This window comes from Aethina tumida, chromosome 7 (assembly GCF_024364675.1).
Source record: "Aethina tumida isolate Nest 87 chromosome 7, icAetTumi1.1, whole genome shotgun sequence".
In the NCBI taxonomy this organism is placed as follows: Eukaryota; Metazoa; Arthropoda; class Insecta; order Coleoptera; family Nitidulidae; genus Aethina; species Aethina tumida.
The window spans coordinates 5,227,387-5,252,211 of record NC_065441.1 but is presented as its reverse complement, the minus strand read 5'-3'; the positions used below and the strand labels follow the sequence as shown (position 1 = coordinate 5,252,211).

The 24,825-nt window shown below is 32.6% G+C and overlaps 5 protein-coding genes across 8 annotated transcripts; 1 reads left to right on the top strand and 4 right to left on the bottom strand.

Annotated features, from left to right (window-relative positions):
* Positions 1-945: 945 nt before the first annotated feature.
* LOC109598984 (transient receptor potential cation channel protein painless-like) lies at positions 946-8,859 on the bottom strand. Of its 2 annotated transcripts, none has more exons than XM_049969841.1 (4): positions 8,691-8,859; positions 3,639-3,899; positions 2,988-3,589; positions 946-2,935 (listed from the first exon to the last, which is right to left on the bottom strand). In XM_049969841.1, the coding sequence occupies exons 2-4, from the start codon at positions 3,893-3,895 to the stop codon at positions 1,020-1,022; spliced, it is 2,775 nt and encodes a 924-aa protein (XP_049825798.1). In that variant the 5' UTR covers positions 3,896-3,899; positions 8,691-8,859; the 3' UTR covers positions 946-1,019. The 2 variants fall into 2 exon arrangements, with proteins under 2 accessions (XP_049825798.1, XP_019870454.2); XM_020014895.2 differs by lacking the exon at positions 8,691-8,859 and adding an exon at positions 8,315-8,520.
* Positions 8,860-13,628: 4,769 nt separating this feature from the next.
* On the bottom strand, positions 13,629-15,512 carry LOC109598982 (uncharacterized). Its single transcript, XM_020014893.2, has 3 exons — positions 15,428-15,512; positions 14,046-14,173; positions 13,629-13,942 (listed from the first exon to the last, which is right to left on the bottom strand). Exons 1-3 carry the CDS (start codon positions 15,483-15,485, stop codon positions 13,664-13,666), a joined length of 465 nt encoding a protein of 154 aa, XP_019870452.1. The 5' UTR covers positions 15,486-15,512; the 3' UTR covers positions 13,629-13,663.
* Positions 15,481-22,024, bottom strand: LOC109598983 (uncharacterized). The gene is made up of 5 exons (XM_020014894.2): positions 21,749-22,024; positions 21,525-21,696; positions 21,355-21,448; positions 15,992-16,168; positions 15,481-15,775 (listed from the first exon to the last, which is right to left on the bottom strand). Exons 1-5 carry the CDS (start codon positions 21,826-21,828, stop codon positions 15,624-15,626), a joined length of 675 nt encoding a protein of 224 aa, XP_019870453.2. The 5' UTR covers positions 21,829-22,024; the 3' UTR covers positions 15,481-15,623.
* LOC109598981 (heat shock protein 23) lies at positions 18,122-21,180 on the top strand. Its single transcript, XM_020014891.2, has 3 exons — positions 18,122-18,408; positions 20,343-20,568; positions 20,622-21,180. The coding sequence occupies exons 2-3, from the start codon at positions 20,349-20,351 to the stop codon at positions 21,026-21,028; spliced, it is 627 nt and encodes a 208-aa protein (XP_019870450.1). The 5' UTR covers positions 18,122-18,408; positions 20,343-20,348; the 3' UTR covers positions 21,029-21,180.
* Positions 22,025-22,211: 187 nt separating the features above from the next.
* Positions 22,212-24,825, bottom strand: LOC109599000 (uncharacterized). Of its 3 annotated transcripts, none has more exons than XM_049969598.1 (5): positions 23,950-24,825; positions 23,637-23,895; positions 23,463-23,583; positions 22,539-22,733; positions 22,212-22,443 (listed from the first exon to the last, which is right to left on the bottom strand). In XM_049969598.1, exons 1-5 carry the CDS (start codon positions 24,021-24,023, stop codon positions 22,274-22,276), a joined length of 819 nt encoding a protein of 272 aa, XP_049825555.1. In that variant the 5' UTR covers positions 24,024-24,825; the 3' UTR covers positions 22,212-22,273. The 3 variants fall into 3 exon arrangements, with proteins under 3 accessions (XP_049825555.1, XP_019870477.1, XP_019870476.1); XM_020014918.2 differs by having other exon boundaries at positions 22,282-22,443; positions 22,643-22,733; positions 23,950-24,773; XM_020014917.2 differs by lacking the exons at positions 22,212-22,443; positions 22,539-22,733 and adding an exon at positions 22,804-23,213 and having other exon boundaries at positions 23,950-24,694.

The following is a 24,825-nucleotide window of genomic DNA, read 5'->3' as shown; positions in this document are numbered from 1 at the left end:
CCTCACATCCAGATGACATAAATAAATATTAGTTTTTTAGAAAATATAACTGTATGTATATAAGTATTTAATAGCGTCGGCTAATTAAACAATAAAATATATACATTTTTTATTTTTTTTATTTAAGTTTTTTTTTAATACCTTGATACTGAAATACTTTTGTATACAGTAGGAAAAGCGTTTGACCCGACTGAATTTAGAGAGAGACATCATGTATGACAGAGACACTAGAAGTCTGCCCCATAGTTGGAGACTTACTGTCTCTATTGTACATTATGTCTCTTTCAGGATTCAGATGGATAAAACCCTTTTTGTACTTTATATCACTTTTATGAAGAACGATGCAAGATTTTGGATTTATGAAATCCCCGTAACCCGGGACGTAGTGACATCTGTTGACGACACAATTTAACCGTTATCTTTTATCATTAAAGATTTCTGTAATCGTTTAGGTCATTACTATGCGGTGTTGCCTTATCTCACTTTGGAGTAATACACTATACAGAATGGAAAATGTTCCACTCTGTTGGATTTTTTAAGAGATTATGCAATTAAACTTTGCGAAGGCATATAAATTTCAATTTGTAAAAGGAAATATTTTTTGAGACTATATCAAAAACAAAAATAAGTATTCTAATAATAAATTTCTTTTTTCAAAATAAATATGAATTACAAAAATTAAATAAAATAAAAAACTATAATGTAATCTTATCGTAACATTATGTATCGAAGATATTTTATCAAATCTTAAATCAATGAGATATCTAAACAAATTTTCTCAAAAAATTATTTTTGACAAATAATAATTTGAAATCGAAAACTAGACACAACCTGAAACATTAAAGTGACATTGCTTAATAATCTTTATAAACATACATTTTTTTTATTTAAATTAGTACAATAAAACATATAAAAAATAAGTGTGTGAAAGTCAAAGACCATAAGTAAAAAATATATTATATATTAATAATAAAATACACAATAGTAATTTACAACATAAAATGATAAAACAATATAAGTCACTCGTTTCTTGCATTTAACAAGTTTTCTATAATAAACTCCAATTTATCTATTTTATTCTGCATTTTTATAATATTTTCATTAATTTCATTTCCTTTGCTATTTTTCTTATTTTTCATTTTGAGTTCCTCCCTTTTTTCTTGTATAATAGCATTCGTCCTCCGAACTGTTTCCTTGTCCAAGTAAATTGAGCTGCAACGAACGCAATAGCTACTCCAAAATCTCCTGTTTTGGCGTATTTTTGCCAGAGCCACCAAACCGCCTTTGTTCGGGTAGATCGTCATTTCGTAGTTCAAAAAATGTGGAAATAGACACGACCTTTTAGCCAAAGGTCTGGCTGCTATGAACTCCAAATTCGGTACGCAACAACACAAGGTTTGTAAGAAACTGATCAAAGTTTCGGGAAATAGATTACCGAGTAACATGCTTTCAACATAATAAACATGCTGAGCGCGGGCGATGTGACCAACGAGCTCCGCGTCGTTTTTGATCATCTGTGTGTCACTAACAGCCAAACCGTTCAACAGGTTGAGGAGGATAATGGCGATCATAAAAATGAAGAGGGCAAAAATCAGTTTGCTCAATATAGGGAACGTTTGGAAATTAATGGAGCTTGCATCAAACTCGCCGGTCAACATGATGATCGTCTTGAACACCGATTTTCCGGGATCCGTAAACAAATTCTCCTCTTCGTCACCGCCTGGTGTTGCAGTCGTGTTAGTCGCGCTGGTTTCGGATGTTGAATCGGCGAATAAGATGAAGAAACTCAAAGCGAAAGCTATGATAAGAAGTGAATACCACAGTAAGAACTTAAAAAAGTTAAACGACACCGTTTTTAACATCACAACATTCGTTGACAATTTAGGATGCTGCCCTACCATCAGCACCAGTTCAAAGGCCGAGAGCAAAATGGCAGTGGACGAAAGTTGCTTTCTCAAATCATCAGACGCCGATGGGGAAAACAAAATAGATGCGGCGATGAATATGAGAATTATTTCCATGTAATTCTCGAAGTTCTTCAGGTACTTTCTTGTTGAAACGACTATTTGAAACAGTTCCCTGAAGACTAAAATGATGAAAGTTATTGCGAATAAAGCGTAAGCAATGCAAATAATACATTTGGTGAAGTTACTCTTCTCTTCACCGCTAAAATTAGCAAAGGAAGTGAATATGTATACAACCATAGACGTAAAAAATGTTATGTAAGTGGCTAGATTGATATAAAACAGCCATCTGATTCTGTGCCATTTCATAAAGAGAAAACTTACAATGACGGGGTGTTTAAGCAAGTGTTTATATTCAGCAGCTCTGCTCATGTAATAAATGACCTCCATTTCCTTCACCAGTTCCTGGGCAGGACTATGACATTTTGATTCTAAATCATATTCGGAGGTGCAGATGTTTTTCTGGGGAACTGGAGGAATAAGTGTTCTGTAATTAAACGTAACAGGAAAGTCTTCCTTTTCGATAGACTTAGTTTTAGTGTTAAATTGAATACAATTATCCAAATGCTTCTCCAATAATTCCGGTTGTATGTCTTGAATGGGCATAACGCCATAAACATTTTTAGAAGCAAGAGACGCATTTAAATTTAACAATTCTTCTGTCTTCTCTGGTTCTGCGTATCTGACGGAGTAATGAAGTGCAGAGTTTCCAGATTCGTCTTCATAGTTAACATCAGCTAGACTGTTATTGACTTTAAGCTTCCCAAGCAATAGGTCGTAGCATTTTTCGTGGTCCTTTTTAGGAAACTTGTCGTTGTCGATGTGTTTCAGTAAAGTAATTAGAGTCTTTTTGGGAATGGTTATTTGCGGGTGGTTAAGCAATAATTCCATGATTTCGTAGTATCCGTGTTCTGCTGCGATTTCAATGGGGTATTTTGAGTTCTTCTCGGTTCGTCTATTGGGATCAGCACCTAAGACACAATAAAATGGTAAAATATTAAAAAACACAAGGAGGAAGATTACCTTTATTTAACAAATGTGAGGTGGCTTCTCTAAGGCCTTTATCACAGCTTATTTGAAGTAATGTGGAGCTGGAGTCATCTATGTTGGACATACTGATAATATCTCCATTTTTAAAGTTGACGAAGGCTGTTTCGTTGTCAGATTTAAGATAGGCAAACAAGACTCTTCCATAATCGTAACTGTTGTTGAAACTTGCTGGTAACGTTCCACTGTACAGACCTTTTTCTTGGATTATTGATCTAGCGGTTTTGCCCCTAGATTGGTGAGTATCTAAGTCCACGTTCAGCAATGTGTTGTCCAACAATAGTTTTATTAACCCTTTATATTCCTTTTTAGCTGCCCATAAAATTGGGGAGATGCCCTTCTCGTCTCCTTGATTCACATCAATTCCAGCGTTTATCAAAATATCTGCACATTTTATGAACTCGTCGGAGTCACTGTTGCCGTGTTTAATTAAAATGTGCAAGGCATTATTTCCTTTCGCCAACGAATTTACTTTTCCCGGTTCTAGCTTCGAGAGTTTGTCCACGATTACTTTCAATATGCCGCTGTTGGTGTTGCAGGCAGCAAAGTGGATCGCCTCCCATTCCTCATCGACATCACTAAAATTATATATTTATATAAAGTGCTAAATTGCATTATGATAATTACCTTGAATAACTTAAATCTGCGCCCAGATCAATAAGTGTTTCTACGGTTTCCGGTTTGATTCCGACTTCCGTGCATGCGATTAACAGGATTGGTTTATAAAAATCCGATTGGTAGACGTAGGTCAAAAGGGACGGATTCGTGGACACCAGTCTTTTGATATTCCGTCTGTCGTTCGTCCTCACGAAGGCGAGGAGGATGCTTTGGGGTGTAGGACAGATGCTGTTGGCTCGTTCAAAAGTAGGTCTTTTGTTGGCCATTTTGCTGCAAAAGTAAGAAATCAAGAAAAATGTGTTAATTTTAAATTTTCGCATGCTCTACATTTTATGGCTATTTCTCACGCATGGTGCTGATAACATGTCAAATATTGACTCAATTTAACTGCGATAAGCTTTATAAGGAAAAATATTTCACAAATAAATTAAACTATTTCCTCAGGTTTAACAATATTCAACATAATATTCTGTAATCATGTTATTGTATTAAAGAACATGGAGATTTTTTACGGCATTCCATCAATGGCAATAATGATGATTGCACCATCCAAACAACCTTCATCACCATTATGCATCAACTATCGTTCCTCCAGTAACAAAAATAACAGTCCCAGTTCAATGTCGACTACTGAAAGCGTTTTTCTTTGGCATACTTTACAGTATGACGTAACCTGATACGCTGAAACGTGCTGATACACATTTAAAAAATTGTATCAGTATATCCAGTCGAGCAACTTGCGTTTATCTTGGGCAATTTGGAAAATGCGGGTCGACGAAATTCGGTTCCCACGCGGTCAAGACTGGACAGGAAGTAGTGGTACTTGTTGGTCCGAAATTAAATTATAATTTATGGTGGCTGAATTATTTTGTTTGGTCTTTGAATTAAAAATTAAGCTGAACACTGTAAAGTCTGACAATTAATTTATATCTAACATAAAAATATTGCGTACTCGTTGAAAACTGATATTTCATTGTTTTAATCAATACAACAAATCATACGTTTAACAAGTGAACCTTATAAATTATTTAATTTCCGTTTACGTTCGCGTGTAATGGAAATACAATTGTTGTGACTTTTGTTTGTATTCCATCTTGTTAAATTGCTTATATATAATTATGAAGAGTGGCTTCATTATTCAGTATGCCATTAACATAAATTAAATATCGATCCTCCGACGTTCAATCCTCATTATTACTATTTTGGGTGACTTTTTTTACACATTGTGTCTTTTAATCAGTTTTACGCACTGAAGATAATTAAAATTTCAAGTCATTGACGTGTTATCGCGTTGCTATGTTTGGCTATTTCCTGTTTAAAATACGTCTTCCGATTATATTGTGCTATTTACATTTATACGTCCTTAACGTGCTTAAAATTATCAACTTAACCAAGAATGTATGAAATAGAATTTAACGTAATTATAAGAAAGGCATTAAAATGTCATGATTACAGGTCTGTGGTTGTTTCATTCTTCGATCAACATAAATACAGCTGTGCAGTTTCACGTATTAAATATAGATTTCTGGCTGAATAATTGATATCTCTGAAATAGTAACGATTTCCATCGGTGTTTCTTGTCGTAACACCAATCCAACCAATAAAGAAAATTACCATAACAATTACAGTAACAAAAAGTCCAGGACTGGCTCCGGAATTTCTATTTGTGAGTTTTAATTTCAGGCACAATTTCACAGGGAGAATTGACATATGCGCATATTAAATCTGAGTTATGACGACTGAAAAATTAAATAAACAGTCTGCGGTTCATCCTTTGTGCGACCGTTGTAAACAAAGTTCCAAAATAGATTTGATCTAAACAATTATAACGATTAATTGTTACTTTGATGACTTAAGTTTATTTCCACAGGAGTAGAGCACTTTAAATCAATTGTTTAATTTAATTTTAAATCGGAAAATATTAATTGATTATATCCTGTTATTCAAATGAGAAATTTGTTAAACATGGTTTGAAGCCTGGCCAATTAAATTCTGTACGACACAGTTAATTGTTTAATTACAGATATGTGTGTCACAAATATAAGATAAATTCAGCCTCATTCGTCGTTGCGGTGTTAATGTTATTTACTTTAACACTTTATGATGGGGATTATGACAAATTATTATGAATAATGTATATTTTTAACTAGTTAGCATGGATTTTATGCTTCGTAATTAGCGCATGAAGCTCGATTATCACCTGTGTATTCACAATTTTCACCTGATTAGACCTTTAATTAATTGTTTGGTTTAAAATTTATGAAAATTCCTACGTCAAAAAAGTACAACTTGCTGTTTAAATCAAGTAGCAACATAAACAGGTCGACAACTGCTAATGTTAAACATGTGGCTTGAACAAGTGTATGTTTAAGCCATATGTTCACATTTAATGCAAGGTACAATACAAAATTATAATAAATCACCGACAATGAACTATGTTTGTTTTTTTATTTGGAATTTTTGCCAAATATGGATATGCATGCCCATAAATAAATACTAAAATTGTTTCGTTGTTAATCTCTATTTTGTAATAAATTGGAAAAATATATTTTACTATTTTAATTTAAGTTTTAGTTGTTTGAAATTGATTTACTGAAATAAAAAATATTTTTAACATGAAATATAGTATATTTTTTAAAAAGAATAATCAGTTTTGTCCTTAATAAAGACTATGTGGAGTTTATAATAAGTGAAAAATTAAAATATTTTTTGTCTAATATATTAAATTTTTTAGCAAGATTATTTTATCTTTTGTGTTCATAATAAGAATTAGGAAGACACAAATGTGGAGTATATAATTTTATGATTATAATCAATATTAATGTATACAAATACATAAAAGTGGAATTTATCATTTTGACAAAGGAAAAATTAAAATAAATTATGCCTAGAACTTTCCCAATAATATATTTTTATTGAACTAACAAATATTTTTAATTGGAAAGATTATCATAAATATAGTAATTTTTAAAAAATATTATTTTTTGTCCTTATTAAGAATTATAAATACAAAAAAGTTTATAATTTTATAATATTGGTATATGATAAATTAAAATATTTTATAGTACATATTTTTCTGATAATGTAATTTTTTCTTGGTATAACGAATTTAAAATACTTTTTCAGGAAAAATATATGTAAAAATGGCATATTTTTTAAAGATAAACTTTTTGTCTCGAATAATACTATAAATAAATGTGGGATTAATTGACACAAATGAAAATAGAAATATTTTATGGCTAAAACTTATTTGACAATATATTTAATTATTGATATAATAAAACAAAATAATTTTAAAATGAACTGAAATAAATATGATTCATATTTTAATAAAATACTTTATTTTGTCCTTAACAAAGTGTACAAATGTGGAATTCCATCATAAATGTAGAAAATATGACAAAGGAAAATTAAAATAATTTATGCCTAAAACCTTTGTAATAATATATTGTATTGAATTATTTTGGATTTGAAAATTTATCATAAAAAGAGTAATTTTTAAAAATAAAAAAAAATATTATTTTTTTGTCCTTAATAAGAGTTATGAATACAAAATACTTTTTGCAGGAACGTTACACGTAAAAATAGAATAAGAAAAATTAAAATATTTTATCTTTAAAACTTTTTTAATAATATAACAAACACAAATGATGATATGGGTTTTTATGGTAAAAAGTTTTCTGATGATATATTTTTTCTTGGTATAACAAATACAAGATACTTTTTATAAAATGAACAGCTTCTTAAAAAAAATTAAGTAAATGTGTGACAATTGTGGATAATTAAAAAAAATATTTTATGCCTAAAACTAAAATACATTTTCTGAATTTAACAGACACAAAATTTTGAAAAGTTATTCTAATGTATTTTTATTGTATTTAAAAAATATTTTTGTGGAGTTTATAAAGTTATTATTGTGATAAAGTGTGATATTACTGTTGAAACTTTTCGAATAATGTTTTTTAGTAGATTTAAACTATTTAAAAATAATATTTTTAATACAAATAAGAACAAAAAATGTATATATTTTTATAAATAAGATTATTGCATTTTTGGAATAAACATTTCTGTAGAATTTGGATAGAATGTAAGCTAAGAAAAAAATATTTTTAAATTTATTTCAATACTAAAATGAATAAATAGTTCTTTTAATTTTTCTATTACAATTTTTTTATATTTAAATGATTCGAATTCAACATTTTCTTTGTTATATTTTATCATACAAGCATATTAATTAATAATTAATAAACCATAGAAAATAAAAGTATTGCATTAAATTTTGTTGCAAACCTCATAAAACTGTCACCATGACTCATATCTTTGACCTTATTCATAATGGACCAATTTCCCTTTGTTAAGCAGGAAAATTTGTTTAAAAAAGCATTTATTTACATCTTATCAACAGTCCGACATTTTGTTGTGCAATAATGAAGACAAATTAAAAATATGAATGCGTGTTTAAAAAACATATATACATTTAAAATTCTTGCAAATGAACATTAATTTGCCACGAAATTATGAAGGGCATTGAGTTAATGCGCGTTAAGCTCTTCAACATTGTTGCTCAAAAATTCACCATTACGTCTGGTTGAACCATGACGATCAAATTTTACAAAACTATTGCCAAAAATCGATAAGCACGAATAAAACCTTGAGGGTTTTGATGTGTCACTTTCGAGACTTACTCCAATTGAGTTCTAGCGTCACTCCAAACAGATGGTAATCCAAGGAAAAAAGGCACTCGATTATAAAATGTGGTCACAATTAATCACAAAATCAACCCACATGTTATCGACGTTATTTAATATTGAAAACAACACCACCAGAACGAAGCGAAACCCAAGACTGCTCAGCTCATTTGTTCACAACAACCGACGGCCATTCAACGATTCGAACAAGTGCTAAGCGCACGTTGTGTAGGAAGCAGCGAGTTAAGAATGCGTTTCATTATTTCGTGTCGTGGCGGTGGGGTGCTGGGACCAAATTGCAATCAGTGCAATTTGGAATCATCACAATGGGACCAAATAAAAACCTGTCCCTTCTGTGGTTGTATTTTATTACCTCGTTTTTGGATGGTGATTTGGTGATTGATTTAGATCCTGCTGAAATTAAAAAGCTCAAAAATATTTTTGGAAGACATGACTTCCATTCATCAGTCTTCAGGTAGTGTTACCATTAAATTTGCATTTATTTGTCCTTAAATATGATATTTTTGACGTCCAACTCAATTAACAGACACCAACACATATTAATTAACATTTCCACGTAAAAAAAACAAACTGGTCTGACATCACTTTATTAATACGAATTGGACCGTCTAAAATGAAACACCACAACGGTCATTCTATACTTCCTTTTTTGATCAGTTTGCATATGGGCATGGTACGTGGGTTGACAATATACGATCATCACCATCCGTTTGTTCAATGTTAATTACGTATCAATTCAGGCATTTTTCAATTGATTGTCTACGCTTTATTGTTCGTTTTTCTATTGTTTACTCATAAAACAGGTCAAATGTTTGTCTGGTTTATTAAAGAGTCGTGATTATTCGCCTGGTTTGGACATTTATTGCACAATATATTTTTTTTGAAGAAGAATTGTTACTAGATTGTTTGAAAATAATATTTCAAAATGACCGAGGGCTCATTGTTAGTTAGTGGGTGACATATTTATATAATTTATAATTTTGCAGATCGAATTTGACAGGTAAATCAAAGAGTTCTAATGGAAATGCATTAACATGGGTGTATCAACAGACACACGATACGATAAAATTGTAATAAAAAATTACTTTAGTAAAGTAAATAACTAAGTGTAATCTATAGATAAATATTCAACAACCGACCAGTTTCATATGTAACATGATAACAAATACAAATAATATTCTTTAAAAAATTTCATGAAATATTGACGGTTAAAATAGCAGGTCAGGAGTAATATTTGTAAAATGAATGGCTTAAAATTTGTCTAAAGAAGACATTCCATAAACATATAATATTATGCAAGAAAACGACTGCATAATTCATCAATAATTTAAAAAATTAATTGATACTCGTAAATCCATTACCATATATAGAAGTTTTAAATGCAAATTTCTTACTTAAAATGTCCCTCCAGCTACTTATTAATAAACAACATCCTGTGCAAGATTTTCAAAACAAAATTGGTCAAATTTTTATGACTAAATCATATTTTTCTTTTGCCAACGTTATTTAATTGTAATGTTTGTTCTATTTATGGCTACTTTAATACATTTTATGGAATAATTGGTTGTTTATGTGAGATTTAATGGAATAAACATATTAGAAATTATTGGTTGACATTAAATTTAGTGCTGAAGCTGCAGGGGAATTTTGTTGCTCACAAACAACTAAAATAAGGCACAAAATTACTGACAGTAATCAAAATATTAATAATTAATTCCATCAAAATTACATAAAATAATAAGATTTCGACTATTATATGTGTGACCTGCTTAAAATGAAATATGTAACTCTTAAAAGTGAATTATTATATCTGATAATTATTGATAATGTTGTAACTGTAGACAGGATGTTGCATTAAGATATTAAGGCTTTCTCTTTTGTCCGACTAGTAAATTTTATAGTGCTACAAAATTATAAACTTGTTTGCTAAATATCTTCTAAGAAATTAAGTTTGTGGGTTATTTATATCATATTTTTCCAGCACAATTAATCAGTTTAATTATGCCAAATATTTAATATTGTATTTCCAATCTAATATATTTTTTGTGGCATAATTATCATTTATAATCTTACAACACATCTAGATTATTTTTGAAATTAATGGTATCAAAACTATTTGTTGAACCTCCTCAGGGAGAGTAACATTAAAATGTATTACTGCCACATGCTTAAATAAGAATTATTAGTCAATAAGTTAAAATTAAAATAAAACCTTTTTTATGAAAAATAAAGTTGTTATCATACTCTTTTTTATAAACCCATTCGTTCCTTATATACATAGGAAAAAATAAAATTTACACTTATCTCATAAGTTATTAAAATTTACTCACAGTGAATATGTTCTCCATTAAACCTGAACTTCTATTAATGGCCTTTATTGGTACCGTCTAAGACCTTGGTCCCTTTTATAATACTCATCAAGTGGTTCATTCTCATACCATCCGTCATTTCTCTATTAATATTGGAACTAGCTTTGTACTGGTTGAAGTTGAAGCACTCTCCTAAAAATTTGTATTTCTCTTTTCGTCGTTTTGATTACCATTCATCATCGACATGTTTCCATCTCTTTCATCATGTTTTACTGAGTTTAATTATATCAAATATTTAAGCAATATATCTTTAATTTGATTTGAACACAATAATTGTTTATAATATTACAACAAATCTAGATTATTTTTGAAATAAATAGTATTAAAAATACTCCTCAAAGAGAAAAAAATTAATTATTAATTAATTATTTGATTAAAATTTACTACCGCTACTGCTGAAATATGGTAACAATAAGTTTGTAAAACTATTAATCAATAAACTAAAATAATACCTTTTAGAACTCTTTATTATGAAAAATAAAGTTGTTATCATACTCTCTTTTCTAAACCCATTCGTTCCTTATATACATAGACTTACAGTAGTCTTACTTATATTAAATACAACATAAAATTTACAATTATCTCATACAACTTATTAAAATTTATTCACAGTGAATATGTTCTCCATTAAACCTGTACTTCTGTTCATGGCCATTATTAGTACCGCCTGGTCTCTCATAAGACCTTGGAGCCGAAGGATGCTGATTATTATAAACCCTTTTATAATACTCATCCTGGTTCGAGTCGTTCATCCTCATACCGTCCGTCATTTCTCTATTAAAATTGGAACTAGCCCTGTGCTGATCATAATTGAAGTTAGCACCCTCCTCAAAATTCCCGTTGCCTTTTTTGTAAACGTACCCTTCGTCGTTTTGGTTGCCGTTCATCATCCCCATCGGATGACCGTTGTTCTTGCCGTTATTTTGATCTTGGCTCCTCCTCTTGGGGTCCTGTGAAGGATAGTAGAACTCCCGGACGTACTCGGTTCGATTGTAAAATATCGGCTTCCAACTGTCAAAGGACATTGAAGTGTCGGGGGACATTTCTGGAGAAGCTTTCAGCTGCTCGTTGGTTTTGGGCGTCGTGGTGAACGAGGCGGGCGTCAATCCTGGCGTTTCATCGTTGATGTCGAGTTGGTGGACCTTTGCTTTTTCTACAGTCACGGCGCTTTGCAAATCTACATCAAGAACGAGTTAATTCAAGGTGTGACTATTTGGAAACTGTTACCTTTGAGTATCTGCTTCAGCTCTTTGGTTTCAGATGTTGCTTGTGTCGGCTGGACTACACCTAAACACAAATATTTATAAAAGTTACAAGCTAATAAATGTTAGTACCTGGTTTGGTGGTGGACTCGACGATTGTTGATGAAAGGATCGCTTGTTCTGTGCTATTTTCGTACGACTTTGCGGAACTCATTGTGGTGTTCATTTTGGAACTTTCATTTAATTTTTCTGGTATTTCTCCTTGAGTACTAGCCTCAGTGGTGCTTGACTGCATTTTCATGTCCTTCATGTTTTTCATCATTTCCATCTGTTTCATCATTTGAATGTCGTTTCCGTGAGCTGTGGGCCGACCTTTTTGTTTGAAACGATTTCCTTTACCGAAGTTAGCAACGGTGTACGACGGTAACGAGTTGGGTTGTCTGCTGCTGAATTCTGAATAATTATCTTCGTTTACAACTCTGTATTTCTTGTTATTCACAGCAGTCCTTGGCACAGACAATATTTTATACTTTTCCATCAGCTCATCCTTGAAACGTTGGTCTTGTTTGCTTTTAAGATAATTTATGTAGTCGGTGTCCGTGATTCTCTTAAGCAAAACAGTTTTTTGCTCACCATTTGGAGTGCTGGCCAAAAGGCTTAAATCATCACTGTTCGTCTGTCTGGATTCCGACCAAAGTTGATCGTTGAAATGCTTATTCCTCTTCGGCCTTTGAGTTGGGTAATAATAATATTCAACGTTGGGACTGTTGCTGTATTGAGATCTGAACTGTGGCATTTTGTAATGATCCTCAGATGGGATGATACGAATTGGTTTTACCTTCTTCACTTTGGGTTTGGCGTTTTTGTGTTCTTGTTTATACTTCAAATACTCGTTAAGCTTTTCGACGACTGGATGAGTGGGAAGCTTGATTGTGATTCTTATATTCGAATTATTAACAGCTCCTTCGTTGGAAAAGGTCATTTCTGGAGGCTCCGCAGTTTTAATAGGGGCCAAATTCGAATTTACAACTTGAACATCTGGATAAGTTTTCGATTTTTCATCCACCGTAGCATTTCCCACCTGCATGATCTTTTTTCCGGTTATTGGATCCACTGTAACGTACAAGGGGCTGTTTTTGACTTCGAATGAAAGATTCTCAGTTGGGGAGTTTCCAACAGTCGGTTGTGAGTTGTTGCCGTTCAGTTCCATGATGTCCTTGATGATTTTAGAACGGATGAACTCCTCGTACAGTTCCGTGTCGTAGGTTTCGCCCGGATTAGTGGAGAATTGTCTTGCGGGATGTGATCTTCTGTAAATGCGCATTCTTCTGCCGTCGTTCAAGTCCAAAATCAATAAAAGAATGAGGATCTGCAGTTCAAAAAAGGAGGTAACATCTAAAAACTAGGATAAAACGGTACTTACGTTAAGTTTCTTCATGGTGGTCGTCGGTAAGATGGAAGTAATTCAAATGAGGATGGTGCTCGGAGTGAGCGAATTTATAACATTGAATAATAAACGACTTTCATCTTAAATGGTTAGATTGTGCCGTAATGGCATTAAATAATGCGAGTATTTAAATGATATTCATCAAATGAATTATTTCGCATCTTGTTATTATAATGAGGAAGATGCGTTAACTTTAGCTTGCGCATCTGAGTGCTACAATTAACTTCCTTTCCTTTATACTTAAAATGTTTAACAGGAAAATAACAATCAAACATTCTTAATAAGTTTATTTCAAATAATTAATAATTCATATCTCCGTTTTCCTCTTGGATGCTTCAGTGACAAATACAACGGTGACTTTCCTGTTGACACTGATGTCGTAACTGTCCATTTCGGATCTGACACAAACATCGACTCTCGAGTAGCCTGAACCCTTGAGATCTGAGGACGTGTCTCTTACTTCGAATCGGATTCTGTGGCCGTAATGTCTGTTGAGTTCCGGGATGCAGATTTCAGTACCGTAGGGTACGCCGAGTTCATCGTCCATTGCCAGTGTTACAAAGCCGGTTCTATCGTCGAGATATTCCTGAAAATTGAAAGGAGAGTTTGTATTAACTGTCCAAATGTTTTTATTTATTTAATTAGTATCGTACATCAATTTAATCATTTTTTAAATCCAAGTAATCTACCTGTAAGGTTCTTAATTTTCTTCCGGTCATATCCAAGTAACCGGACTCACCACTTTCAGTAAGATCCGGATAATAAGCAGTCATAGTGACATTTTCGAATGTTTTTCCTTTACATTCTAATTCCAAATCTGTAAAGTAAAGAGTTGTATTAGGCAACCCAAATATCAGTACTGAAAGACTTATAGTCTAATGCAGTATGATACATGTAGGATACAAGTGTACTTTATAATAATATGTATGTTATGTATAGATCTCACTTAATGTGAGAGAATAATAAGAATTAATTTTTTAATAAACACAACCAAAAATTTAGAAGTGAACCAGATAATAAAATTATCTTCTCTTGTAGTAGTAGTATAGTATAGTATAGTAGTATCGATTTATTTAGTAATAAACACTGAATAGTTAAAAGAAACTAAAGAATCTAAAGAATCTAAAGAATTTAAAGAATCTAAAGAATCTAAAGATCTAGAGAATCTAAAGAATCTAAAGAATTTAAAGAATCTAAAGAACCTAAAGAACTTAAAGAACCTAAAGAACCTAAAGAACCTAAAGAATCTAGAGGATCTAAAAAATCTATAGAATCTAAAGAATCCAAAGAATCTAAAGTATTTAGAGAATCTAAAGAATCTAAAAATCTGAAGAATTTAAAGAGATCTATCTATAGAATCTGAAGAGAACCTGGACAATTTAGAGTAATTAAGGAATATAGAGATTATAGAGAATCTAGACAATCTAGAGAGTCTAGAGAATCTAAAGAATGTAGGCAATCTAAAGAATCTAGAAAATCTCAAGAATGTAAAGAATCTAGAGAGTCTAGAGAATTTAGAGAACCTAGAAAATTTAGAGAATCTAAAGAATATGCACAATCTAGAGAATTTAGACAATCTAAAGAATACTGAGAGAGAGAATATCAATCTAGAGAAGCTAGGGAATCTAGAGAATCAAGAGAGTCTAAATAGTCTACAGAATCTAGAAATCATTGAAAATATTGGGAATCTAGAGATTTTACCGAATCTAAAGAGTCTATAGAATGTAGTGAATTTATAGAAACTATGGAATGTAGGGAATATGAAGAATCAATAGAATCTGGAGAATCTAGAGAGTTTAGAAAATCTAGAGAATCTAGAAAATCTAGAAAATCTAGAGAATCTAAAAAATCTAGAAAGTTTAGAGAGTCTCTTGAGATTCTAGAGATTTAGAAAATGTAGAGAATATAAAGAGTCTCAAGAATCTAAAGATATATGACCAAAAAAACACAAATTTGCACAATGAAAATAAATAGGTAATAAAACAATCATAAAAAAATTAAATGTTTACCAAAGAAATGATGAAATTATAATTATAATAACTTACAACTTTATCTAAATAATATTTCTTACCATTATCAAATAGAGCATAAACTTGATAAAACAAAATAAAACACACCAACAACTTCATTTTATGTAGAGGTATATTTATGGACACTTAAACTATTACAATGGATATGTTTGACTGAATAATGTGACACTATCCATATTCAGCAAAATATTATGTCGAATTGCAGTTTGAAAAAAATACGATAATCGTTTTTAAATATTAATATACGTGCGTGTCGCCGAATCTTCTTCTGGACGAAGGCAGTGGTTCCTTGAACTGCTGACGGTTCTTCATCACGCTCAAGCCCATTTTGCTGATCGTATCCTGGTATTCGGATTTGCCGGTCGGTTGTGTGTACAAGGCGTTATCAGCTGTAAATTATAAACGTTACTAGTCATTCACCTATTTTTTAATTTTCCAAAAACTAGACCAGCAAGTTTGTTCAGACCCGCATCAATTTACTTTGGCAAGTGTGCGTTAGTGTTTGCGAAATATTTGTGTAATCCAAACAAACAACTGGAATAAATAGTCTGTCTATCGTAACAGAACACTTTACATTAAACAAAAAGAAAATTAATGACACTTACTGCGTGCGAAATGAGGGGATGGACAGACGTCGACGAACGGTTTTATGATGGCGCTGTAACGGAACCTTGTGGGATCCCTGTACCCTTGACCTAGTCCAATGGCTTGAGCTTTCACGGGAATTCCGGTCGGCGAATCAATTGCCGGCATCAATTTCCTATATTGCACCAAATTCAAACCTAAAAAGAAGTTCCGCTAAATAAATTAGCACTTACAAATTGGTAACTCTTAAAAACTTTTTATTATATTAATTAGTATGTTTGATACGTAATTTTAACTAAACTTTCTTATCACTTTGTGTGTAAAATACGTTCGAAATAAACAATATGGAGTGTTACCATATTAGGAGCACTTTACGGTTTACATAAAACATTAACAATGAAATGTCAAACGCTGTGACCTTTGTTTACTTCCTAATTTTTAATATTTTTATGTACTTACGTAATGTATCGTTTTGATAATATGATTCAAATTATATATTTAATGAATCACAATTTATTTTTAAATCGGCAATCGGAACAAATTTCCAAAATTAATATAGACGTGTTTCAAGATGTTTGCACGAGTTATCTCAGTGTGTAAAACGAACGTTGGTTTATTTTTCGCGTTCCAACATCATCATAATTTTAATTATATTAGGTCAGTTTAATTTTTTGTTCTAGAATTCCTAAAATAATTCTCTTGAAGTAAATTTAGATGGTAATAAAGTTAAAAATATAAAATCAAATTAAATAATTTCTGAAGTCTAATCGTGTCAAAAAATATAAAGTAGTTACAGAATATAATTAATTTAGGAATATATGATGTCTAAAGAATCAATGGATCTAGAGATTTTGTAATTAAATTAATCTAATGAATTAATAACCTGAAGAAACTGTAGAATCTGAATAATATGAATATGATGAATATGAAGAACATGAAGGATATGAAGTTCATATCCTTCATGACATGAAGGACATGAAGCAGATGAAGGAGATGAAGGAAATGAAGGAGATGAAGAAGATGAAGGAGATGAAGGATATGAAGGATATGTGGGATATGAAGGATATGAAGGATATGAAGGATATGGAGGATATGAAGGATATGAAGGATATGAAGGATATGAAGGATATGAAGGATATGAAGGATATGAAGGATATGAAGGATATGAAGGATATGAAGGATATGAAGGATATGAAGGATATGAAGGATATGAAGGATATGAAGGATATGAAGGATATGAAGAATATGAAGAATCTAAAGAATCTGAGATATCTGAGTAATCTGAAGAATCCTGGAAAATCCAAATAATAATCCTAATAATTCGAAGAATATCTACATCTAAATCTACACAGTCCAAAGAATTTAAATAAACCAAAGAATATGAAAAATGAAACCAAAGAATCTATCTATCTAAATCTAAAAAGAATCAAGAACATCTTAAAAATCTAAAGAACCAGTCAGTTTAAAGGATCTCAAAATGGTAAAAAAGTTAAAAAATTCAATAATCCAGTGAATCCAAAATTCGAGAAATCCAAAGAATCCGAAGTCTAATCAACCTAAAGAATACAAAGAATTGAAAAAACCCGATGAAATTAAGGAATATAAAAAATGTAAAGAATCTAGTTAATCTAAAAAATTTGAAGAATTTAGAGAATTTGAAGAATCTGAAGAATTCATAGAATCCAAGGAATCCAATATATCATAGAAATTCGAAGAATCAAAAAAAAAAAAATTCAAAGAATCGAAAGAATTCAAGCTATCCAAGAAATCCAAAGAATGCAAAACATCTAAAGAATCAAAAGAATTTGAAGAATACAGAGAAGACTGAAAAACCTGGAAAATCTGAAAAACTTGAAAAATTTGAAGAATGGAAAGAATCCAAAGACACCAAAGGCCCAAAGATTTATTTAAAAAAATTAAAAAATGTGTGGAAAATCTAAGGAATTCAATAAAAGATAACGTTTCCAAATCAACCTAAACAATTCTAATTTTGTCAAAAACTACAACTTTTCGTGGCTCACATATTCCCCAAACCCAAAACGGTCCACACATCCGTTTTGCATTGTGCGGGTGTACCACCGGTGACGTCCGTCGTGCGTACGCGTCCAATGGCAGACCCCGTCGTGCCGCAGGGATCCGTCCGGCGACCGCCAAAGATCGTCTAGAAAATTCCGTGTGGCGAATCGCGCGAAAATAAAACAGGTGAGTGCGACGGACGCGCGTCACTTTCCGATGCCAGTGCGGCAATCGATTTCGATCGTAACGAACTTTACTTGGGGGGCTTTCGTCTAAAGACGTCTAAAGGCAAAACGCAACTTTTCTATTATTAGTGCGGCAAAGGTTTGTTGTGGCAGAGCTGCATCGTGGATGTGAGTGAGAGCAACAACTGGTCCAGTTTTTGACTAGGAGATCATCGGAAAACTGCATCGATCGAACGGTTCGTGTTTTTCAGTTTTTTCAGTTTAATATACTAATTTTATTTCGATTAATTATTAAATCATATAATATAGCAGCAGATTTTACTAATTTTTTAAAAATTTGTGAAATATGAATTAAATAATTAATTATTTTAACACTTTAAGAATTTTTAAAGAAGTCTACTTTAAAAATGTTTTTTATACATAAATTAATATTTTTTTTAAATTAATTCTATTAAACTCAATAATATTATTTTGATCTTTTAGTAATTAACATATATAACATAAATTTTATTTGTTTTTGTCTTTTAAATTACATTCCTGTGAGTAAACCTACATTATCTTTATCATAATGATTACATTCATATTTTAATTTACAATATAATTCTAATACAAATAATAAATTTCTATACATTTATAATTTACTGCATGTAATATAAATAAGTAATTATCATTATCCAAACTAAATATACATTAATTAATTCCAAGGTTAAGTTTATTACACCGCAAACATGGTAAAAATACCACATTTTATTAAGTTTTTCAAAGTTTTGAAACAGATTCAAACGAATTTATTTATTATTTCCGGCAAATCAGAATGAGTTTTTATTACAGGGATTAGTTTCCTTTGATCCTACAACTGTATTTTATGTTTCTGAATATAAACAGTCAAATTCTAGAGATAATTTTAAAATTATTAGTTAATATGATTAATGTAATCACTTCAGTGATGTAATATCTCATATAAATAAAATAAATAGCCACAACCACTTATATTTTATATATTTAGTAAATTGGATAATTATGTAATTATTTTTTAAATGCAATTTTGTTAAGATAATATTTATAATTAGATTTGGAAGCTGTTTTTCCATCTTTAAAATCTGGTAATGTGCCATTTGGATTAAAATCGTGTTTTCGAAATATTAACATAAAAAAATTATGTATGGAGTACGTCAAATCTTTTTACTAGTTCTATTTGCATCAGACACAATGATAATAATGTTAATTCAATGAATTCTGTACTAATTATAGACAGAAATAAAAATAATTGGTGCATATATTATATTAAATATGTCAACTAAAAATAATTATTCTATTATAATAATCTGTGAATATTAAAATTAAATATTGACAGTATTACTCAACATTATTTATTGTTCTTTAATGTATAATTTAAATTTCTAATGATCATGTTACACGAGTTTGAAATGTTTTTAAACTCAGTGAGTGTGTTTATTTACTTCTCTGTAGTGTGGACTCTAAATAATTTTCTTCGAATTCCTAACACAAAAGGATTATTGTTTATGTTGTAAAAAAATAATAAATGGCGTCTATTGATACTTCACAGTTTCCAGTTTGAAGGTCAGAGTTGAAAACCCAAAAACATTTCGCAATTAGGTGATGTCATTTTCGTTCTACATTCCAACAGGAAAATGAGCTCCCAACTAATCAAATTGTTATGGACGTTTGAGTGAAAAGTACTCTATAATGTGAAATGATTCACGGTCTATTTTCACATAAATTAAGCACACAAAATAGGAAGACCAAGGACGAAGTTTACCATTACATCATTTTTAAAAAAATCCTGCTGATGCACAGCTTTTTTTTTAAATAGCCGATGCATTTCATAATGGTACACTTTTGCAACTATTCACCGCCAGGTATGAAATTAACGTATTTTCAAGTGCTGAAATTAGAAGTGATACACTTGCCAAAAATGAAAATAGCGCTATTCGCAGTTTATAGTGTTAACAAAATCTCGATTACGGTCCTATAACGGAATGCTACGTGACCAAACTCGAATAATTTGCGTAGGATATCAATGAATGCGTTTAATTGTGGCCGTTCCAAATGCCAGTCGGAAGAGGTTTTAAGAGAAATTTAAATTAATTTTATCGCACTGTTGATTTGTTGTATTATTGTCTTCTTACTTTTTTGTTTTTTGATCCAGATCACAATGTCCTACTTCTACGAACCCTACAACGGCTTCCAAAAGCGCTCGGAATTCTTCCAAAGCAACATGTCCCAAAACATGCACAACTTCATGTCCCCCTTCGTGACCTCCAAGCCCCAGGTCAACGTCAAGGAAGCCTTTGAAGTCAGCGTGGACGTACAACAATTCGCCCCGCACGAGCTGTCCGTCAAAGTCACAGACGAGAACGTCGTCACAGTAGAAGGTACCCCAACTCACCACCACACCGGCAGCAAAACTAACCCGCCTTCCTTCCAGGCAAACACGGCGAGAAAAGAGACCAGCACGGCACAATATCCAGACACTTCGTGCGCAAATACGACATACCGCAAGGCTACGACACCACCAAAATCGAATCCCGCCTCTCGTCGGACGGCATCCTCACCATCCTCGTCGGCAAGTTCGTGAAGGAGAAACGCGACTTCACCGTTCCTATCAAGCAAACCTTCCAGCCGAAGAAAACGACGTTCCAACCTGAATCGCCGGCGCCGAAGGTGGACGTCAACTCGAACCACCAGACGGTGGTGGACGAGCAGAAAATCGCAGACTCGCCCAGGATTATGGAGGAGAAGTTCAGGAAGCCGAACGAACGGCTGATCAGGGTGCAGATGGAACAGACGCCGGAGAGGGATGCCAAAACTAACGGCAACCAAACTGCTCTTTAATATGTGTATTTGTGTTGTCAAAATAAGTATTAGGAGTTCGATGTTGTGTATATAATTGTGATGTTTAATAAAGCTTATTTATTTTTTTAGACTTAATATTAAGACGAATTGTTGTGTATGATGGTACGAAATAACAAGGACATGAGAAGTTATGTTGGTTTGAAATCTTAATCCCCTTTTTTATACACACAATTTAGACCTAAGACCTAAGATGTAAATAGTCATGAAAATCAGAAACATTTAAGAATCTTAAAGAATCAAAATCTGTAGACATTGGTAGGAATTTGCAAGGAAATGAGATGTATGATCTTATTTTGAATCCTCACCTCTTTTTTTGTAGTCTGTTTGATAGAGGGTTTCCATTTTTTCGTCGTCAGTGTCGCAGGGATGATCCAGAATTGCTCCACTCAAATCAGCCATCTACGAATTGATAAATCAAGAGTTAGACAACCAGGTTATCACGACGTGCTGAATCTGAATAGCTCAAAGAACTTACTTCATTATTTAGTTTTGCAATTTCGTCGTAAAGAAACTTTTCTTTATCAGCCAGTTGTTTGTACCTATCCATGGAAGGGGCATAAAGATGGGCATCGCAGTAACAATATGGCACAACCAATTTTGCCACATAGTAGTTATTGGGTTTGGTTCTAATTGGAGGCTGTGTTGGCCTGAAAATTTTAATTGAGTAGAAGCAAAATAATGTGATTTTGTGTTCCTCACCTAGCCACCATTGGTTTGTTCATGGGCCATTGGAAGTCCTTTTTTTGAGAACTCACGAATGTGTCCTTGTCAACCGTCATCTTAAAATATTATTCTTACACGATAATTTGAAAGAGGAGTTGGAATAACAAATTTTAGGACATCCTACTTAGGATGTGCTTGATGGTCATGTACAGAAATTTCATAAACAAATACAAAACAACATGTTCTGACAGACGAACAAATATGTCATACAGTGAAATCATTTTCAATACTTTAATAATAAATAACTGTCAAACATTCAATTTTTATTTATCTACAAACAAATTATATTATGGTTATAAGTGAGAGTTCTCCAAAGTTGAGAGAAATCTTATAATATTAAATTTAAGTTGTTTCTTTAATTTTAAAGTTGTAAGTTGTGAAAAGTGTGTTTTATCCAAATTCATGAAGTACCCAAATAAAAATGCATAATTTGTAAATACCAAATTTTATTTAATTAAATGGTCACAAATAATATGTATTTGTGTGACGTTTACCATTAATCTATTTTTTAGTTCCTACTGCCCAGGAACCATGGTTATGTGTCACATCTCTATAAATCATGCGACCCATATCTTCAACCAGAGGATCCATCTTTATGTCATCGTTGAAAGGATGGTCTTCCTTATAAGGACTTGCTTTTTTGAATGGATTATAGTTTAAAATGTTGCTTTCTGTAAATAAGGAGAAATAGTCATATATTTATAGATCTAATAAATTTAGTTGGACTTAAATCATGACAAACTTTGATGATAAATTTATTACTAACCATATTTATATTCTTTTCTTTCAAAATTAATTCCAGTGGTAGCACGCTTGTCATAGTCTGAATCCAAACCAAAATTAATTTTAATGTATTTCTTTTCAACTGACCTTTTTGGTATTTTTCTTGGTGGACACACAATCTCCTTCGGCCCCCTGGCTTCGTACATGGCCTTTTTGTTACCACCAGAAACATGCTCTCCTAAAAGCATAAAAAAACTGTTAAACTAGCAGTTACCTTTCACAGATAAAAATGGATAAAAAATCAACAGTAGACAACAACAATTTTATTTTAGAAATAACAAAGACACACAGTATTAATTCTTGCGAACGGGATTCTTGACTAAAGTGAAGGCGTCCTTGAGTCTTCCCGGCAATCTAGGATGAGTGTGAAGACCTTCTTTTATAATGTACGCTCCCAATTTCGAAACACCATCTTGATATTCGGTGGGCAAAGCGGCGGCCGTGCCGAAAGGCAGTTTGCACATGCCCTTGTCGTCGGCGGACGTGGACGTTAGACCCGAGGACCTCATGCGGTTCATTGCACCTTTACCCGGACCCACTTCCTTTTTGGTGGGTCTGTACCAATCGCCTGGCAGGATTATGGGTTCGCTACACGGCTGTCCACCCTCCATGTTCGCGGCTCTTAGCAATTCGTCGTACGGGGCGTTCGGGTACTCCACTAAAAGGAAGAAAGGTTAACGTCAGTTTGATGTTGGGCTGTTGATGTCTTACCTCCATGTTGGTTTTTTAATCGTAAATTTAAGGAATGACACTTCTAAACCGAAGTTTGGTTTGTAAGTGTGTCTATGTTTCTATGTGTTGCCAGAGGAGCAAAATTTGGCACTAATGAGTGCCGAAAGTTTAATAAAACTTCGCGGAGTTCTTACGAACATGACAATTTTAATAAATGGAACAGCTAGACACTTACTCATCTTGCAGAAGTCCACCTGGTAGGTTGTTCTTAATCTGTCTCTGTTTATACGTGCAAGCATGTCACTTGGAGGTGCCTGCCTCAAGCACTCATAGACGAAAGGATACTTTTCTTGAAGCTAAAACACAAGCTCAAATTACGTCACCAAACTCCAATTGCTGCAAACTTCACCTTGTGCAAGAACACGTTGGGTTGGTTGTAGTTGGCGGCCGGTGAAGTTTCCGGTTTTTCCGCCACCTTGGCCGGATACATTTTGGGATTGAGAAGCGGCCCCATGGGACCCTGTCTGCTCCATGATTCTTCGTGAACCGCCAAAGGACCGACCAGTTGGTGTTGTTCCGAAGGTGATTTTGGCTTCTCCAGACAATGGCAGGCGCAAACCTGATTCGGATCTCTGTACTGGACTTGGAAGAGATTCGTTGGTTCAGGTCTAGAAATTAGAGGCAGTTTGAAGGATGTGCAACAAGTTTTTCGGCTACTGTACCTTATGCCGAAAGTCCTGACGTAAGGCCAAAGGAAGTCCTTACGGTAAGTCGTTACGAACTGGTCCATAACCATTTTGAGGCTGTTCTTTTGGTAAACTTCGGATGGCTTACGAAAAATTTAGAAGTTATGTTACACCATAAATTTTTGGGAAGGTTTCAAATTACTGTGTCACTTAATGACATTATTGTCATAACAATTTAAAAGTGTTGCCATTATTGAGTTTCAAAGCAACAATGTATGGTCTATTTTAATGGAGTAGCTCCATCTTTTGCTCAATATAAACGACCCAATTCGTTTTTAACACATTGGATAGATGGAAACGTGTGTGTTGTTTAGCAAGATTTTGAACCAGTTAGGAGCAGTGTACGACTCGTCTAAAAATACATGGAAAAGTCGAATTTCGTCCGATAAAACACAGGACCGTACACATGTGATTAATTAGATTCCCCTTTGACGTCACCAACATATGATATGCAACGGAGATCGTATTTATAGTGCTGATATGTGTGTTGAATTGAAGTGTGCGGTCGGTATTTTTAAACCGACTCGTACCGATTTAGCCGGTCGCTTCCTAGAGGATAATTGGGAAGGTTTTTGATTTTTAACTTCTTAATATTAATTTTGTTTTGACGGTGGTGGTTTTACGATCGATTTTGACTGGCGGAAAAATACGATCAATTTTAGATTGTCGCTTTTGTGCAAAGGTTTTTGGATGGAATCCAAATTTTCGAAACGTTTTTTAGCGTTTCATCTACCTGCAGTTTTGGAAGTTTCCATCTCGAAACAGAAATCACTCTTTAACGATTTCAAAACTAAAGTGTTTCATTTACCATTTTGGATGTTAAAAGGGGAAGTGGTTTTATTTATTTTGATT

What these genes read in the sequence shown, in the direction of transcription:
- LOC109598981 (XM_020014891.2), top strand. Translation starts at nt 20,349, where the DNA reads ATGTCCTACTTCTACGAACCCTACAACGGCTTCCAAAAGCGCTCGGAA. An exon ending in GAACGTCGTCACAGTAGAAG is followed by an intron (nt 20,569 to 20,621) that starts GTACCCCAACTC and finishes CCTTCCTTCCAG; the next exon opens with GCAAACACGGCGAGAAAAGA.
- LOC109598984 (XM_049969841.1), bottom strand. Translation starts at nt 3,895, where the DNA reads ATGGCCAACAAAAGACCTACTTTTGAACGAGCCAACAGCATCTGTCCT. An exon ending in GCAGATTTAAGTTATTCAAG is followed by an intron (nt 3,590 to 3,638) that starts GTAATTATCATA and finishes ATATAATTTTAG; the next exon opens with TGATGTCGATGAGGAATGGG. An exon ending in CTCACATTTGTTAAATAAAG is followed by an intron (nt 2,936 to 2,987) that starts GTAATCTTCCTC and finishes ATTGTGTCTTAG; the next exon opens with GTGCTGATCCCAATAGACGA.
- LOC109598983 (XM_020014894.2), bottom strand. Translation starts at nt 21,828, where the DNA reads ATGACGGTTGACAAGGACACATTCGTGAGTTCTCAAAAAAAGGACTTC. An exon ending in TTGCAAAACTAAATAATGAA is followed by an intron (nt 21,449 to 21,524) that starts GTAAGTTCTTTG and finishes ATCAATTCGTAG; the next exon opens with ATGGCTGATTTGAGTGGAGC. An exon ending in ATCCCCTCATTTCGCACGCA is followed by an intron (nt 15,776 to 15,991) that starts GTAAGTGTCATT and finishes TATAATTTACAG; the next exon opens with CTGATAACGCCTTGTACACA.
- LOC109598982 (XM_020014893.2), bottom strand. Translation starts at nt 15,485, where the DNA reads ATGAAGTTGTTGGTGTGTTTTATTTTGTTTTATCAAGTTTATGCTCTA. An exon ending in TTATGCTCTATTTGATAATG is followed by an intron (nt 14,174 to 15,427) that starts GTAAGAAATATT and finishes TTTACTTTACAG; the next exon opens with ATTTGGAATTAGAATGTAAA. An exon ending in GAAAATTAAGAACCTTACAG is followed by an intron (nt 13,943 to 14,045) that starts GTAGATTACTTG and finishes TTCAATTTTCAG; the next exon opens with GAATATCTCGACGATAGAAC.
- LOC109599000 (XM_049969598.1), bottom strand. Translation starts at nt 24,023, where the DNA reads ATGGTTATGGACCAGTTCGTAACGACTTACCGTAAGGACTTCCTTTGG. An exon ending in CCAACGTGTTCTTGCACAAG is followed by an intron (nt 23,584 to 23,636) that starts GTGAAGTTTGCA and finishes CTTGTGTTTTAG; the next exon opens with CTTCAAGAAAAGTATCCTTT. An exon ending in AAGAAAAGAATATAAATATG is followed by an intron (nt 22,444 to 22,538) that starts GTTAGTAATAAA and finishes CCTTATTTACAG; the next exon opens with AAAGCAACATTTTAAACTAT.